Source organism: Xyrauchen texanus, chromosome 28 (genome assembly GCF_025860055.1).
Source record: "Xyrauchen texanus isolate HMW12.3.18 chromosome 28, RBS_HiC_50CHRs, whole genome shotgun sequence".
NCBI lineage: Eukaryota > Metazoa > Chordata > Actinopteri > Cypriniformes > Catostomidae > Xyrauchen > Xyrauchen texanus.
In genome coordinates this window covers 32,829,314-32,844,212 of record NC_068303.1, presented here as the reverse complement: position 1 = coordinate 32,844,212, position 14,899 = coordinate 32,829,314, and the positions used below count along the sequence as shown (strand labels likewise).

Here is a 14,899-nt window from a genome sequence, read left to right as displayed (position 1 = left end):
GTACACTAGCATAATTGATGACCTTTAACCCTCTGGGGTCGACAGACGTGCCGGTGCGTCCTGCTGGATTTTTTCGTCATTACAGTGGAAACAACATAAAATTCTCCATCATTTTGGGGCATACAGATAAGTGTAAGACATCATTAGAGACTATAAAGGGTCTACTTTTATTTGTTTACACTCACAATAACAAAAAAAACCTTGTGCTTTTATAAAATAAAGAAAATAAAAAGGGTGAGCTGTCAGCAGTCTCCGTGTTTGCGAGCATATATTTGAAACATGTCAAAAAAAGGAACTGAAACTCTGCGAATACTTATCACACAAACATGAAAATATGTCTAAAGAAAGCTTAAAATGTCTACTTTTAAATAAAACAATTCAAATTTAAAACAAATATTCTCCTGCAATGTAATCTGTATGAAACAAAGCGATGTACAATTTTTCTTGGCTCAGCTAATTATCTCTAATGTGATCACACCCACGGACAGAGAGTGCTATTTATACAGTAATGTACTGAGGCGATCAATGCAAATGGTAAATGCCCCCAACTGTGCCTTAAAAACATCAAGTTCATTCAATTTTCAGATGTCAATGACATCATTCGCAATGCTTCATGGGATTGTAGTCCATGCCCTTAGTAAAGACGGTAAGAACACAGCCTTGTACCTTTGTCTTTATGTCTGATTTTCAAATACTTTTTTGCCTCAAGTTAAAGTTAGTGATGTTGTTATTCCAGTAGTGGTTCTAGCTTGTTCGGCACCCTGGGCGAAACCAGCGTCAAAACGCCGCCTAGTGCTGCCCCCCACAAGATGCCAATGTCGCCCATGCCTAAATCCGCCACTGTGTGATTCACATCGGAGCTGGTTGGTTTGGCTCATGGCTCACAACTTTTCTTATGAAGGATTTTATTAAAAGTCTATGGAAGAAATTAATGGGGAAATACACTTCCGAAACCCAGACGGCTGAAAAAGTGGGCTATCACTGTTGTGTTCTATTTCCTATTTATATATATATATATAAGGTCATTGTCAAAATTTACAAGAGATTAATTAGTCAACATATTCTAATTTATGTATTATTTTAGTGTTTTATTTTACTGAACTCTAAAGTTAGTTAAGATCTATATTTATTTTCCCATATTTTCTGATGGTAAATATATGGGCCTTTTGTATCACTTTTGGAACAGGTCCTAGGTACTGTATTTCTCTGCAAAAAATAGTCACTAGAAATGTATTGTGTCAAACATATCATGTCAAAAACATTTACGTGTATAATGTAAAAAAACAAAAACAAAGAGTATACACAAATATATGTCTAGGGCAAGTGCAAACAAATAAACCTGAGAGTCATTTTGTACACAGACAAGTAAACCCACAATTGTCTTATAAATGTAAAGTGATGTAATCATTAGTTTCTCTCTCGTTTTTTATTTGTTTTTTTTTATTTTCAACATTCTACAACTGAAATGAAATAAAACAATTTAACACATTTAACAATACTTTTTTAATTACCAATACAAATATTTTTAATACATAAACAGATCTTCAGTTCAGAAAAAGAAGTTCAGAAACCAGATGCAGTCAATAAGTTATATTAAAGCAGATTTCTAAAATGCTACACATCTAAACCACGGTAGAAGAGAAAACGACCAAAAATTCAATAAAAATAAATAAATAATAATTTAAGCTGTTAATGTCACAAAAAACACAAAAAACAGCTTAACGTCTCAACAACATTCTTTAAAATATATAAAACCTATATTAATACAGCAGAAAGGCTAGACACATATTCCTGTTAGTAAGTAGTAATAATATAGCTCATGTCAGTATGGTAATATGTAGTGGCACTCTATAGATTAACATGATAAGTTTAGACTTAAAAAAAAGAGGAAGTTGACTTTAAGGAAGAGAGAAGTTTGAATCTAAGGGTGCAGATAATGCTGGTGTAATTAATTGTGGTGGTTTTCAGGGCTGGCTTTCAGTGTTTGGGTCCTCATATATGTAACTGCCAACACCTCCGGTGTTTACTCCTGAACAAAGAAAGTGAAACAACATCAGGCTATTTTATTGTTCTGAATATTACACTGACAGAACTCTTTCTATAAATATCTGAAGAATAAAATTGGAAAATGTACCTTTTGGCCCATAGAGAACAGCGTAACATGGTTTATGGCAGTAGGGCTGGCCGTTGTGCTGCAGTTTAAAACAGAAACCATGGACACAATGTACCTTTATGATATTTACATGATATCTGCCTGATAGATGATAAATGATGAAGTCTTTCATTTAAGCTGTTCTATTTTACATCAATTTAAAATATTGCCAGAATTTTACATGATTTAACACTCGTTTCTGACAATAAAATACAGCTTTCATAATTTTACTTTTAAATGAACACAGGCTAGGTTGTTTACTGTCATATAACAACAAATGACTGTTAAAAGTAACCATATTGTGCTGCATCATGGGATAATTGTGTAAATAGTTGCGTTTCATTTGAAGTCATCATTATGCTGATTAGTGGGAATTTGGAGCTTATTTAATTTTAACATTTCACCAAGCCAGTTTAAATAGTATTACAATAGATCACAACTGGTTTACATGCACAACGTAAATGAACTACAGAAACACAATTCTAGAACATTTCGCCAATTTGATTTCCTTGCGTTCTATTCAGTTACATGTGTAAAATGTACGTTTACTTAATCCATTTGAGTTGGGACTACATAAATACTTTTTGTAGCACTGAAGAAACTGGGCTGGGGATTTCCATGCATGCTTTGCATGGGACTGGATGGGGTGAACAAGTGTTAATATTAAGTGTTGTTTAATGCATTAGAGCATTAAACATTCACAAATTCAATTAAGGGCAATGACTTCATTTTTTGAGTGTATAAGCTAAGCTTAGTGATTGACTAAGTCTAATCAAAACTTGCACACTACACCACAAGTGCCAATATTGAACATTATAGTAGGCTACAGAAAAAAAATATATTTTTCAAAACAATTAAGGGGGTGTTTTTTCCAGTGCTATTGTGGTGAGCTGAATATTTAATATGGCACACACAGATATCAACACTCGGCATAATGGCACACTGAACTCAACATTGGTGACAATTCACAAACGACTTTGGATTACACAAATAACTCTGATCATGACAAAACAAGTAACTGAACATACTGTAAAAGCAAGCATACACTGTAAGGATTTACAGGGATATATTGTAAATTCACACTAACCTCAGCATGGCTGCCTGGGGCCAGAGTCTTACTGCACCTCTCACATCGCAGACAAGGTCTGTGCCAGTCTTTACCCAGGGAGGTGACCTTTTCAGCTGAAACACAAAGAAGGAATCACAGGCACTTTAGTAAGCATCAGGCAACCTCAATAAATGCTGAAGTATTTCTCGGCATTGCTGTATACACATAAGTGATATGCACAGCACATGTGATGTAGTTCATTGCGTGTCAATGATACACATTTCCAGCTCAAGTCCATATCTGGTGTCTGAATGTCAGTGCTTACCAAAGTACACTGTTTTGTTGCACCTTGGGCAGATGTTTGGCTCACCAGAGAATGAACTGAAGCTTGCAGCTGGAGAAAACCAAAAGAATTTGGTATAAAACAATCATTCACATGTAGTATATATACATTGAATTACCATAAATGTAGTAATCATGAGAAAATACAACAAGGAATTCAATATTATCTTCCTTTTCGATGTCATAGAAAGAAGAATTCGATTTTTACATTTTCTGTTGCTATGCGGTTGTTATGAAGTTTGGGGGTTGTTCCTTGGGCATTACTTGATGGGTGCTAAGTTGTTCAGTATGGTAGCTAAGTAGTTGCTTACTGGACCAAGTCTCTGTGATATTCTAGTCCCTCAATATAACACTGGTCTTAGAGATTTTTCAGACTATTTTATCTTCCATCAGGCACAAATCGTAATTTCAATTGCTTAGACAAGCAGTAGGACACCTCTTTTCAACAAGCCGCACGATTTGAGGTATCATTCATCATGTCACAAAGTGTAATACTTCGAGTAAGGCGTTTGTTCAAATCCATCAACTTAAGTATGAGCAATAAGTATTTTAATTATATTTTACCACTATAACTGTTTTGCACATTTATGATGACACTATTACATTCTTACCACAATTCGTTACCATAAAAACAATTCTCATTATCAGTAAGTGACCATTAAGTACATGTCCACTGCATTAGGAGGTATATTACTATAGCAGAGCAAGATATTTCTGAAGAACTCACCCTTCACTGGACCCCTCGTAGGAGCAGATGCTTTCTTCTCTTCAGATTTGACCTGGGTTTCCATGGCAATGGGGGCAGGGGTATCGTTCACAGGTGTATCATACACATATGCGCCGGCCCCACCGATATTTACACCTACAGAAAAACAAGATTAACCTTCTTAAGTCTTTAAGGCAATATCGTCACTTCCCTGATAAAAATGAAATTTCCTGACCAAGCTGGGAGACAAGCAAGCCTATCTTGGCTTGTGCATGCATTTCATTATCTCAACACATTGAAAATGGCTTGTAAATTCATGCAGAGTTTATGCTTCAATCCATATGAAGTTCAGAGATTGAATCAAGATGTTGAACCAATTGTTGATCCTGCAAGTGCCACAAATTAAGAACAGGGTTATTCCAGACACTAATTAGACATACTGCACCTTTTGGTCCATAGAGGGCAGCATAGCATGGCTTGTGGCAGTATGGTTTCCCATCATGCTGTGAACAGAGGACAAAACACATCACTGAAATTAATTAGGCATCCAGTTCCTGATATCCTAGTCAGTTGTCATCAAAAATTAACATCCATGCTGTCAAAAGATTAAAGTATGCAATATTCTCAACATCTAAAGAGCAAATAGCTTACTTTACAGATGATATTTGTTTAACACTAAGGCTCTTTGCTTTTCAGATAACAATGTGTTACCCAGTGCAGTGGAAACTGTGAATAATCTACATCATTATCTAGATTTAGAATATGAAACATCCATTTTCGTAAGTGAATTTACATGACAATGTAACCGAGCTAAAATGCCAGAGTTCTTTAAATCTATAATAAGTAATATTTAATATTAGAATGTTATTTTTTTGTATTATCTTTTTAACCACATAAAATCAAAACTGGAGTTCCCTTTCAAATCGGTCACTTTGATGCTGCGTCAGTAGCTGACTCTGTTGGAGCTCCTCTCAGGAGTACCAATCTTTGAAACCCCGTCAAATCACAGCAATTACTGTACATATTGGCAGGTGACAAGTGTTGCTCCGCCACCATACATTTATGTCACGCACATATAAGCCTGGGCACAATGCCACATCATCAGAATTTCAATGAGTCAATCTCCTATCTTCTCTCTGTTTTACAAGCGGCACTTGGTGAGACTGATTCCGTTCACTATGAACTCATGAAACTCAAAACACTTCTGTAACGAGGTAAAAGGGAAAGGAGGAGGCGAGAACCGGCTTAATAATATAAATAATAGTTTAATAACCAAAAAGTCAAACACACACACAGGTGTCGGACAGCTGTCCGTAACTCTCTCTCTGTCGCACTGCCATCTCCCATTGGCCTTATCCCTTTCGGGCTTCATCTGCCTAATTAGGGGCTGGGTGTACGGAATCACGACCCGGCCCATCCTCGCTTTAACAGCTTCACGATGCGGAAGGTACCAATTTTGCGCTCAGAGGGACAATGTCTTGTCACCAAAGATACATTAGGTAGCATACCGGTGTACAGAAAGACTTCTAAAGCCACTATTTTCTGCTAGAACCAAGAAGGATGGTGGGCTACAGCCTATAATGGACTTAAGACACTTGAATCGGACAATCACAAAGTCTCTGTCTATTCAAAAGAATTTGTTTCACGTCCGTCCTCTGGACTGGTTTGTGTCAATCAGTCTGAAAGATGCATTCTTTCATGTGCAGATAGCCTATCATCATAGGCCATTATTAAGATTTTTATCCATGTATTGAACTACCTAAACAAAAATCGTGTTGGTGCCCAGTCTGCAAGTTTCCTTCTTGGAATGAAACACGACTCGGTGGCCATGTCTGCGCATCTGAACGATGAATGCACTCAATCTAAACTCCAGTTCAAGCCAGTGGTAGCCTTACCACTGCACCAGTTCCAGCGGGTTTTAGGTTTGCCACTGCGGCTGCTGTAACCCCTCTAGGCTTATTATAATTGAGGCCTCTCCAAATTTAGGTAAACTTGAGGGTCCTTCATCAAATGTGGCGACATTGTCTCTAACATCTACCCATAATGCTCCATTGTTTAGCCTTGCTACCTATATAAAGAATGCCCGTGTTCTATTAGAAGGGCACTGAGTTCGGCAGTGTGGCCAGACGCAAAGTTGTCAGGGCAGATGCGTCCAACGTAGGGCGGGAATGTGTCAATCATATCCTGTGTGACGGTTGTCCAGTCTTCGGCACCTAGAAGCAGACACCATTCTATAGATCAGGGCCCCCATGACGGGGTGGCTGTATGCCTTAAAATTGTGACTTTTTGATGACTGGTGTTCCTACCGTGGTAAGGACCCAGCACGTTGCTCTGTGCAATGATACTCTACTTCTTAGCAGAGCCCTTGGACGCAGGACTTAAAGCAAACATCACTGCCATAGCAACCAGGCATAACCTCTTTGGTGGTTTGTCTGTTGGCAAACACCTCCTGGTATGTACATCTTGTGTGGTGTGAGACTGCTAAGACACTCTCTCCCCACTACTGTCCCGGTTTGGACTTAGCACTGCACTTTAAATGTGGTTCGCCATTTGAGCCATTAAAGGGGGTAAGCTTACACATACTCTTGTTAAAGGCTGCGCTACTAATCACTTTGGCATCAGACAAATGTGTTAGGTCCCTTTAGGCCTTGTCGTTTAACAACTCTAATAAGAGTTTGGACCGGGGTTGTCAAAATCCGATCTGGAGCCCAGAGAAGGTAATGTGTCCAAAGTCCTGGTCACACCCTTTGAGTCACATACAGTGTCCCATTGGTGTAAGTGCACACTTGCCAACTGTTTTGCTGAGATCTCACTCTCTTCAGTCAGAGGTATTGTAGCGTTAGAAAGGAAGTCACGAGACAACAGTGAATCGTGACAGGTATGTCACACTTGTGGATACAAAATGGTTAAGGAGTGACAGACATAACGAGTCTCCACACCTCACTCTCTCTGATTTCTTGTCACGTGGAGCTCACTGAAATATAAACAGGAGTACTGTACGGACATAAAAAATTGTATTAGAATGATTTAGGATGTGTACACGTATGTACATACACAGCTTCCAGTGAATAAAGAAATGACTTTCCGTAACAACAAACTGTAGTGCCTCCGCTTGCTGTTTTCATAGAGTAGGAGAACCCCAGGAAAAACGCTTGGTGACAGAATCACTCTGGATTACAATCTGCATTTGTGATAATATGCAGCTGAGTGCAATCACTGAACTTGATGAGGTCGGAGCAACAAGTTGAGAAAAAGTTAAGAAATAGTTTAGAATATATATTTACTGTCTTTCTCTTCTAAAAAAAATGAACCAAAAATATTGATCACTCATCTTGCATTCAGGGGTGTATTCAAATGTCCCCTGCCCCTTATACCACCTACTTTTGGCATGTAATAGCAAAGAGCAATTCAAGTTCATGGCTGTAATGTAAACTAAATGCTTTTTTTTATTTTGCTTTTTGACATGTCCCACCCCAACTTCAACAGGAAATTCATCATCACAGGAATGAAAACTGAAAACTAAAGAGGATTGCATTTTTCAAACCATTTTATGGGGTCCTTAGCTGATATATCTGATCACTTTCTTTCTTTTTGTGCTTTGCTTTTCTTCCTCTCACCTCTGCATGTCCTCCTGGATTCAGGGTCTTGTTACAGCGTTCACACTTCAGACAGAATTTGTGCCAGTCTTTCCCCAGAGATGTCACTTTCTCCGCTGTGAGACACATAGACATATCCCATTTTGCAGATCAACATTTATTTGAAGATTTTAACATTAAGAAGACGGTTTAAGAGGTGTCTCTTTGAATAATAATGTGTTTAAATTATGTTTCAAAGTATTCTGAAAGACATATAATAACTCCATTAAATGAGTTTTTATCATACCAGTTGTACTGCAGTTATTCTACAGGCAATCTTACTTTAACAGTGCATGGAAAATCTCAGCGCTTTTACATAATAACTACATTTGCAAGGAAATATATGTGTGCATGGTAGCAAAAGAAAAAAGGATACTTTTATTTTTGGTTCTCATGAAATTACTTTTATGTATAGATTTTATGGTTTTAGCCTTACTTTCCCCGCCAAACACGGAATTTTCCGGGTTTCCGTGTTTTAGGTGTTATACGGTAAGGAAGACCCCTGCGCATGTTTTGAAAGAGTACGCAACTCTTTGATCAAAGAAACAGACTGCGATCATCTCAAACATGAAGAAGTGGAGTATGAGAAGCTCAAAATATCAGACATAAACATGCCTTTTTCTCAGCTTTTTGTCTGAAATGTTGTTTTTTGACAAAACCTACCTCTGTTGAAGTCGCAACAAAAAAAGTACAAATGAAGATAAAATAAAATAAAATATATTCATGGACGAAAATATTCTGCGGGCCATTAAAGTTTAGCGAAAATCGTCAAAAACCCTGGCGGTGGCTGGCAACTTTTTTTTTAAAACGCTGGCAGGGAAAGAGTTAACCCAGTACAAAATTTGAGATTTGATGGAAATCAAATCAAATTGGTTGGCATTTTCATGACTTTCAGAAAAACAATGACAAAGCTGACATAAATCAGACATAACAGAAATAAATGTTCATAGTCTATTGGACATTTAGTAAAGTTTTAAAAATATTTTAATGAGACTTTACTTCCTCGAAGTCCATAAGTGTCAACGTTGAATAAACTCTCATCTACAGAACAAAGTCTCAATGGAGTATTTATGTTTTGCAATTTGGGCTGAATTAACTGTAGAAATAATTAGGGTTTTTGACCAAACCAATATGGTGTTGTCTTGCAATCACTGTAATGAAATGGTGGTTTGTGTACCAGCTATGTCTCGTCAGCACAAAAAACTGTCTACCAGGCTATCCTAGACCACTGAATGTGCTTATCCTTTTAGTCTTGTGATGGTTTTGTCAATTAACATCTTAATGTGAGTGACTGAGCCCACGCAGCGATGTGAAACCTAATGTTCAATAAAGTTTCCATCTCTGATTACTGCCTCAGAAGATATCTGGGAGAGGTGGAGGGCAGAGAAACACTCTTATGAAGTGAAAGGTTCTTATCAAATCTGTCTTCTGTCAGATCCAGCCCGGAATATTCCAGGCACATGCCTCAGGGAGCACAGAACACCCTCATTAGTCATTGCCCACAGAGCAGTGCGCTCATCACTTGAGACAAGAACAAAGAACCACACAATAAACTTTTAGATCAAACTTTCAAAAAATTCAAGCAGAAAATACACTGAAAACAAAATGTTAACCTAAAAATGTGCTTCATGAGGTAACGTCTAAATTAATTGCTTTTTTATTCAAAATATTACTTAAAATAGCTGAATACTTTAAGATACACCAAAAAAAACTAAAGCGTTAGACTGTACAATCAGCCACAGGTCAAAAAGTTCTGCTGCTGAAATTGAAATGTGCTTACCAAAATCGAAACCACTGCCCCCAATGGCCGAAGCTGGAAGTGATGTTGAGGTCAAATGTCCACAGTGACAAAATTGTTTGTATTTTTATTGTAAATTACAAAAATGTACTAAAGTTAACAGGAATTATTATTTTATTAACCATATGCCCCAACAACATCCTAAATGTCAATAGAGTAAAAAAGTAATCTTAGAAAGACAGTGCAACTTCTGAAACGTGCTCATTATTAGCTATGTTTCCATCCAAGTTGTGAATTTAATATATGTGAAAAACCATAATATCACAAAAACAATGTCCGAATAAAACCGTGTTTCCATACCATGTGTTAAAAAAAAACTAAATTGTAATTTCTGGGGGGCCTGGGTAGCTCAGCGAGTATTGACACTGACTACCACCTCTGGAGTCGCGAGTTTGAATCCAGGGCATGCTGAGTGACTCAGGTCTCTTAAGTAACCAAATTGGCCCGGTTGCTAGTGAGGGTAGAGTCACATGGGGTAACCTCCTCGTGGTCAGTTAGGGGTTCTCACTCACAACGAGGCACGTGGTAAGCTGTGCGTGAATCGTGGAGCATCCAGTAGCATGAGCCTCCAGTGCTGGGAGTCTCCGCTGTGTCTTGCACAGTGAGCCACATGATAAGATGCGCAGATTGAGTGTCTCAGAAGCTGAGGCAACTGAGACTTGTCCTCCGCCACCCGGATTGAGGTGAGTAAATGCGCCACCATGAGGACCTACTAAGTAGTGGGAATTGGGCATTCCAAATTGGGAGAGAAAAAAAAAATCAAATAAATAATAAATAAAAAAAGTATTTCTGGGGAAATTGTTGCAACTGTGACTCTTTCATCACTAAAATACTCCCAGTTACGGCACACAGACAAAACACTGTAAAGAACTTTGTCTCATTTCTGGGAGCGGCACCACATCACACAGTTCTGGGAGCACTATGTGTGTGTGTTCCTCCTTCCATATGTCTTTGCTGTTCAGATCGATCCGTAGGATATTTTTCAAAGTGTCAATAAACCTGCTCTTTGACAAAGTTTAAGTTAATATTAAATAGCTTCACAAACTCTTTGCAGAGTTTTAGGACACCATTATTACAGGTTGACCAAAGCAACATTTCAGATGTGATGATTGGTCCACTGGTTTGTCCTGTTATGAACGAGATATTCAGTCACATTACTTTTTTATGTCCATCTTGTATTCCTAATAAATTCAATATAGTTTATTCGGTTAATGTGTTTCCATCATAGTTTATGCATATTTCTTAATATCGAATGAAAAATATAAACAATTTTATTCACATCTTGGTATTTCCATCCAGTAGTTTTCATGCAATATCCCAAAATGTGGATTGATATACATGAATGGAAACCCATTTATTGATTTGGTGAATGCAATTACTTCATGGTTTCCATGGGACCCGAATCAGTGTCTCTGAGTCTGTGTGTGTAACCCGCACACACAAACACAAGACGAGACAGTCACAATGTCGGAGAAAACTGCTTTATTCCAACAAAGCAGGCAACAGTACAAAAACAGGGCAAATCCAGTGAAGAATGGTCAGGGTGAGCGTTAAATCGAAGCCGGGGAATCAAGATAGGGTAAAGGGGCAAATTCAGGAGAGAGTGGTCAACGAGAGCGTAGGGGGTCAAAGCCGGGGTAATCAGAATAAGAATAACAAGTGGGAGCAAAAGACAGGGGAACAAGGGGAGCTGGCAAGCTAAGAGGTGAACGAGAGGAGGTCAAAACTAGACGAGACTAGCAGGGGCAAAGACACGGAAACTAAATACAATAACCAACAACCGTGAGACGAAAGGGTAGTGATATATATAGGGGCAAGTGCAGGTGTAAACCATGACAGGTGATGAAACGAGTGCAGGTGAAACTAATGTGCAGGAGTGCAGATGACGCGAGTGCAGGTGGTCATAATGTTCTGGGGGATTGGAAACGCGTGAGAAACTCGAGGAAGGGAGATTGCCTACGAGCATGTGAGCCAGTAGGAGCAAAGTGGCCGTGAGGGCTCGAGCGAGCAAAAAGAGCGTCGCGAGCTCGAGGGCGGAACGAGCGTGGGAGCTCGAGGGCGGAACGAGCGTGGAAGCTCGAGGGGCGGAGCGAGGCGGGGTTCGTGACAGTACTCCCCTCTAAAACGGACGGCTCCTGATGGCCGCTCGGTTGCGAGGAAGTGGTGCTGTACGAACCCAACAAACAAAAAACCCTGAACAGACAACCCACAAAACACACAAACAAAATTGAGGGCAGTCCAAGGGGCACAGAGGGAAATGAGACAGTCCATGGGGTCAATGGGCAGTATCAAGGCAAGGTCTGGGGGAACATAGCGGACAGGCGGGTGGTCGGGAGATCTAGGGGGCAGCCGTAGGGCAGAGACAGGGTCGGGGGTCTGGAAGGCGACTGGAGGACAGGGACTGGGTCCGGGGGTCTGGAAGGTGACCACCGGACAGGAATAGGGTCCGGAGGCCAGGCAAGAGGCCACAGGACAGGGAGAGGGTCAGGAAGTCCGGGCTGAGCCGTGAAAGGCGGTGCCGTCAGAGGCGGCACTGTAGGCGGCTCTGGAGGTGGGGTTCTGGAAGGCTCTGGAGGTGGAGCCGAAGGAGGCTTTAGGGGCGAAGGCCTGAAAGGCTCTGGAGGTGGAGCCGATGGAGGCTTTAGGGGGGAAGGCCTGGAAGGCTCAGGAGGTGGAGCCAATGGAGGTGGCGCCGTGGGAGGTCCCCGAGGCGACGACCTGGCAGGCTCTGTAGTCTCGGGGGGTAGAGCCGTAGGAGGCCCGAGAGGCGGAGCCATAGAAAGCTCTGGAGTCTTTGGGAGCAGAGCCGTGAGGGGCTTGGGAGGTGGAGCCGTAGGAGGCTCGAGAGGCGGAGCCCTAGGAAGCTCTGGAGTCTCTGGTAGTAGAGCCGTGAGAGGCTCGGGGAAAAAGGTTGTGGAAGACTCGAGAGGCTCTAGAGGTGGGGCCCTGGAAGACTCGAGAGATGAAGCCATGAGAGGCTTGAGGGGTGGAGCCATGAAAGACTCGAGGGACGGAGCCCTGAGAGGCTCGAGGGGAGGAGGAGCCCTGAGAGACTCGAGAGGCAAAGCCGTGAGAGGCTTAAGGGGTGGAGCCATGAAAGACTCGAGGGACGGAGCCCTGAGAGGCTCGAGGTGTGGAGCCATGAAAGACTCGAGGGACGGAGCCCTGAGAGGCTCGAGGGGAGGAGGAGCCCTGAAAGACTCGAGAGGGGAAGCCCTGAGAGGCTTGAGGGGGGAGGAGCCCTGAGAGACTCGAGAGGAGAAGCCCTGAGAGGCTTGGGAGGGGGAGCCCTGAAAGACTCGAGAGGAGAAGCCCTGAGAGGCTTGGGAGGGGGAGCCCTGAAAGACTCGAGAGGAGAAGCCCTGAGAGGCTCGAGAGGAGGAGCCCCGGGAGGCTTGAGAGACTTGAAAGGCAGAACCCTGGGGGGCTTGGGAGGTAGAGCTCTGGGAGGCTCGAGAGGAGGAGCCTTAGGAGGCTCGAGAGGAAGAGCCCTGGGAGGCTTGAGAGGAGCCCTGGGAGGCTTGGGAGGAGGAGCCTTGGGAGACTCGAGAGGCGGAGGCCGCGAGGGCTCTGAGGGGCGAGCAGAGGCTGGCAGAGCCGTGGAAGACTCTGAGAGCGGAGCAGAGGCTGGCAGAGCCGTGGAAGTACAGCTACATACAGTATAATGTCTAATTAATGACTAATTACATTGTGGGGAAAATGCCAGATGACACCTACAGTTTAAAATAATCTCTCTGCTTATATATTAAAATGAGAAGAGGATGAGGAAGAAAATAATGAAAAAGAAGAAGAGCTCTGTTTGAAACAAAATGTGGCACACACCCCATTCACAGGAGGCTTTCTAGGAATGGAAATGGAAAGCAAACGGCTAATAAATAATGTGTAGACTGGACAAAAAAGTGTAGCAAGAATTTACCAGATTCTAAAAATGGGTCAAATCAGATTTTGACTGCATGGCTGATCTACAGTAGTAAGCAGTTTATGCCTCTGAATCTGTGGTGGTGTATTTGTGGATATGCTACTAATTAAATTCACTTCATTCACTAATGGCTGTTCACACTAACTCTGTTCAGGTGTACATATATTGTCAATTATTATCCATCAAACATGGAAGTTTTGTCTGAAATTGAAAAGACACCTAATTTCAGTCACACCTATTCAATTAAATTAAACTAATGCTATTTGGGTCTGTGTCTGAGATGGGTTAGGGTGCCCGTTTCAAAAATAGCCTACTCTCAACCACCACAATTTAGCATTTCATACTTCAATGCATTATTAATTCTGCAATAATCTTATATTCATATTTGATTTCTTTTCAATATGCATATGCAACTGTAAATATTCACTGTAGCATTCATCGCAAATCTAAGCCGACAAAGGTAGATAAAATTGCATGATTATATTTCAGCGTCTGTAATGCAAATGGACGAATCTTAATCATAAAACGGAATTCATTCAGTGAAAATATCGTTCCCTCATAAATAGCCAATTAATATTAAGCACAATGCACACTCTATTATGTACTGAACAATATATTATCTATTGTCTATAATGCAAACCACTATAGACATAATTCAGACAACTAAATTAACAACAAATAGGTTGCAGACAATAATTTCGCCCAGCGTGGGCATTGTTTTAACCTAGTGACATTGCTAAAAGGATCGGAAAAAAAGCACCACTTACCAAAATAAACTGTTTTGTCACATTTTGGACATTTTGATGCCATGTTCCATAAAAAGCTACACGCTTCAAGGTATTATCTTGTATTTAGATTTAACAAATGGCACTGTCTCGATCTCAGCGATGCTCAAAGCGCGAGCGCATCCTCCCTTTCAATACAGCCAGCGCGCGGATCCTCCCTCTATGACGTCAGAGGGCAATTCAACGTGCGCACCCTTCATTTCATTGAGCTACGTCAGCACACTCACCCGCACTCTATCTATCTATCTATCTATCTATCTATCTATCTATCTATCTATCTATCTATCTATCTATCTATCTGTCTGTCTGTCTGTCTGTCTGTCTATCTGTCTGTCTGTCTGTCTGTCTGTCTGTCTGTCTGTCTGTCTGTCTGTCTGTCTGTAGGAGGGATGCAGACTGTCTGTACTTTCTAATTTTATTTCCAGCAGGAAGATGCATAACACTGAAATTCTGATCACATGCAAATATGACTGTGTGACCTTCTCAATTATTTAAATGCATTCTATTTAATTTA

At 40.9% G+C, this 14,899-nt stretch overlaps 2 protein-coding genes across 5 annotated transcripts in view; one reads left to right on the top strand and one right to left on the bottom strand.

Annotated features, from left to right (window-relative positions):
• Nucleotides 1-1,418: 1,418 nt before the first annotated feature.
• Nucleotides 1,419-14,534, bottom strand: crip2l (cysteine-rich protein 2-like). The gene is made up of 8 exons (XM_052096249.1): nucleotides 14,368-14,534; nucleotides 7,866-7,960; nucleotides 4,694-4,751; nucleotides 4,270-4,404; nucleotides 3,526-3,594; nucleotides 3,240-3,334; nucleotides 2,135-2,192; nucleotides 1,419-2,029 (listed from the first exon to the last, which is right to left on the bottom strand). Exons 1-8 carry the CDS (start codon nucleotides 14,408-14,410, stop codon nucleotides 1,965-1,967), a joined length of 618 nt encoding a protein of 205 aa, XP_051952209.1. The 5' UTR covers nucleotides 14,411-14,534; the 3' UTR covers nucleotides 1,419-1,964.
• rad51b (RAD51 paralog B) overlaps nucleotides 12,960-14,899 on the top strand; it is a 67,326-nt gene continuing 65,386 nt past the window's right edge. For 2 of the 4 annotated variants that reach the window (XM_052096248.1, XM_052096243.1), the window contains exon 1: nucleotides 12,960-13,319. The gene's annotated coding sequence lies outside the window, so the exon portion shown is untranslated. Of the gene's footprint in view, nucleotides 13,341-14,899 lie in introns of all 4 variants that reach the window. The other 2 variants (XM_052096246.1, XM_052096247.1) reach the window with 2 other exon arrangements.